General features: G+C 37.7%; 1 protein-coding gene across 10 annotated transcripts in view; it reads left to right on the top strand.

Moving 5' to 3' along the window:
• LOC101858982 (ATP-dependent translocase ABCB1) overlaps positions 1–2,722 on the top strand; it is an 81,313-nt gene that overhangs the window by 22,436 nt on the left and 56,155 nt on the right. For 3 of the 10 annotated variants that reach the window (XM_013089835.2, XM_013089833.2, XM_035973212.1), the window contains exon 1: positions 1,657–1,901. The exons of 6 other annotated variants lie outside the window; for them this stretch is intronic. In XM_013089835.2, coding sequence (XP_012945289.1) covers positions 1,889–1,901 — 13 coding nt within the window. In that variant the 5' untranslated portion in view covers positions 1,657–1,888. Of the gene's footprint in view, positions 1–1,655; positions 1,902–2,722 lie in introns of those variants that run through there. One more of the 10 variants, XM_035973209.1, reaches the window with a different exon arrangement.

Here is a 2,722-nt window from a genome sequence, read left to right as displayed (position 1 = left end):
TTCTACATTTTTACCTACATAATTTCTGGTGCTACACAAGGAATAATGATATCTGTAGCTGCTTTTTCTTTGAGAGCCTTGAAGATTTTCATTTTCAAGCAATAGGTATTATCATATGAACCAGTTCTAGCCTATATCTAACACAGTTTGTGTGCATGTAATCCATTTATGTTGAATAATATGATAAGCAAGACAGATTCTAGAAAACATGATATCCTTTCCAATCTCTAATAAAATTTAGATTACCCTTACTTACTTTTAAAGTAAAGGGCTATAGTTAAGATGACTGACTAAGGCTGCTATGATGTCAATATTATAGCTATTTTGTGATTCTACTATAGTAAGGAGAATAAAACACATGCTGATTTCAGACACGCATACTAAAGTATCTTGCTATCAGCTGCCGGTAACCATGCATATTTGTATGGGTGTACCTCAAATTTCCTCCCTTTGAAACAATGGTCTGTTTGGAGGATCAAAGGCATGTGGTGGGAAAGAAGCATTTCAAGGCTTTTCACTTTTTGCAGGATTTTTTAATTTGGTACACTATATACACTTGGTTGTGGCTAATTCTGGTTTTTGTGCTTGTCAAAGTATAAAGGGAACAATAAACTCATACTTTACCTTTCTTTCCCCAGTGGTAAATGCACAGAGTTGTCAAATTTCTATGGTGGAAACATTACATGTGCTGATGTACCAGTTAGTGATGGCATCCTCGATGCAATGACAGAGTTTGCCATATACTACTGTAGTAAGTTACCTTATAGTTTGTTAACTTCTCCTACCGTCATACAACCAACAATTTATGTTTGTAGTTCATTGCTTGTGGGCCCTGTTATAGAGAGCTGTTCTTTAGTCTTTAAACTTGATGAACAGATATAGAATTGCACTTTTTTACTCACAGTTTTTAGAGTGAAGTATTGTCTTAAAAGTCATATCCTAAACTTTGAGCACCCACTAATGAGAATCTGTTAAACTCACTTTTGTCTCTCATCTTTTCTTTGCTAGCTGTTGTGTTGATCTTTGAGTTGTGGTTACCATACACCTGTTTGCATCATCTATATTCCTAGTGTCCTTTGGTCAGTGTCTTCTTACTAAATCATTTTGGAAGATGGTCCAAAAAAGTTTTGGAATTGAGAGTGCTTCTGTTGAAATTAATCATGCTTTTAATATACGAAGTGGCTAGCTGTACTTAAGTACGGCTAGACTGAGAGTCTAGCCGTACTTAGATCTAGGTTTGGCAGTTCTAGTAATTAACTAATTGAACCTAGAGTATCATGTAGAAAATATTGAACATAGTAGGACACATGGACAGGCAAGGTAAACAGAAGATTTTATCAGAGACGATGTACTGTCCAGCAAACGTGTCTAGGTCGGTGGGCGGGAGAAGTTAATTCGTTAAATTGTATCCCCACTCCATCCCAAGCCCATGGATATCATTTTAGAGTCATGTTTTAGAGCAATGCTCACGGTCTCTATACATGTATTCTTCTTGATGCTAAAGATCAAGATCTGACGTACGTCTTTATATGGTAAGAAAAATAACAGCATAGATCTAGATCTTTTACCCATATGCCTTTTTATGGTATGCTGCGTAGAAGCGGCACTGTATAAAGCCAGTTCTAGAGCCACGAAGCAAGGATCAAGAATCAATATGGACGGAACTTCGGAACACAAAGCATTTCCCGCTCTTCCAGTGTTTTCTCTCAGCACACTGGCTCAGTCACATGGGACTTTGTCAATACTCACAGGTCACTGGTGAAGTTTATTAAAACGACGTGGAAAAGAGGACGTGGGTGAAATGATTCACGAATAAGGGATGGGCTACTGAATACATCTGTGCCAAAAGCAAGAGAAACAAGCAACTGATTCCATTCCTTAAACGGACATGGATAGAGCAAGTTAGTCTATGCACGGGTGTGGCTGCGAAAGTTGTTATTATTATTGATCACTTTTGTCTGTTGTAGACAAACTCGTGACTTAATATTTTCCTGACTTCTAAGGCTGGTCAATTTAAATAATGAGTAAAAAATGTGTCGTATTTCAGTTCGTTGTGTATCCTTCTCTTTCTCTTTCTTGGAAACGTGATACCATTTTATAGTAGTGCGTTCAAAGCAGTACTGATTCAAAGTATAAAACCTGTCTTCGGCGGCCCGCTATTGCTTCTTGTGTGTTCGACAAAATGGCTCTCGAAAAAGACCGGAGCGGCTTTTTTAAACTTCATCGAATTTCTTAAAACTATATACATGTATTATATCTAAGTCTCTTTTTAACTTCTTTTTCCATCTAGCTCACCATAGTTGTTTTGTGGGTTTTTTTAATCCCCGAAGCCTGTAGATTTAATATGCTACAAGTCTTAGTATAGATTCAGAGTCACACATTAAAATCATTTTTAGCTGCGCAAAATTGTCTAAATTTAAGAGTATGTGTTGGTCCTACCTACTCAATGGTAGAAGGGGTTTAGATTATCACCCAAGTTTCGTAATCGTCAAATTACACAAACCAGCCCAATTAAGTCAGACCACATCCCTCAAACTCAAAATTGCGAAGATGATTCACGGGCGCACGCCAGAACTTTGTTTCGTTTTACACAAAGGATTACATAGCAAATAAAGGTTCCTCTGTCGTCAAATTAATGAACCTTCGGTGCTACGCGATCACTTGTTGAGTTGTGTGCGCCCCGTAATTCCATACTCTCTCTCTCTCTCTCTCTCTCTCTCTC

The sequence above is a fragment of the Aplysia californica genome, unplaced genomic scaffold (genome assembly GCF_000002075.1).
Source record: "Aplysia californica isolate F4 #8 unplaced genomic scaffold, AplCal3.0 scaffold01060, whole genome shotgun sequence".
In the NCBI taxonomy this organism is placed as follows: domain Eukaryota; kingdom Metazoa; phylum Mollusca; class Gastropoda; order Aplysiida; family Aplysiidae; genus Aplysia; species Aplysia californica.
The sequence above is the reverse complement of the archived record's forward strand: the minus strand, read 5'-3'. Positions and strand labels throughout refer to the sequence as shown.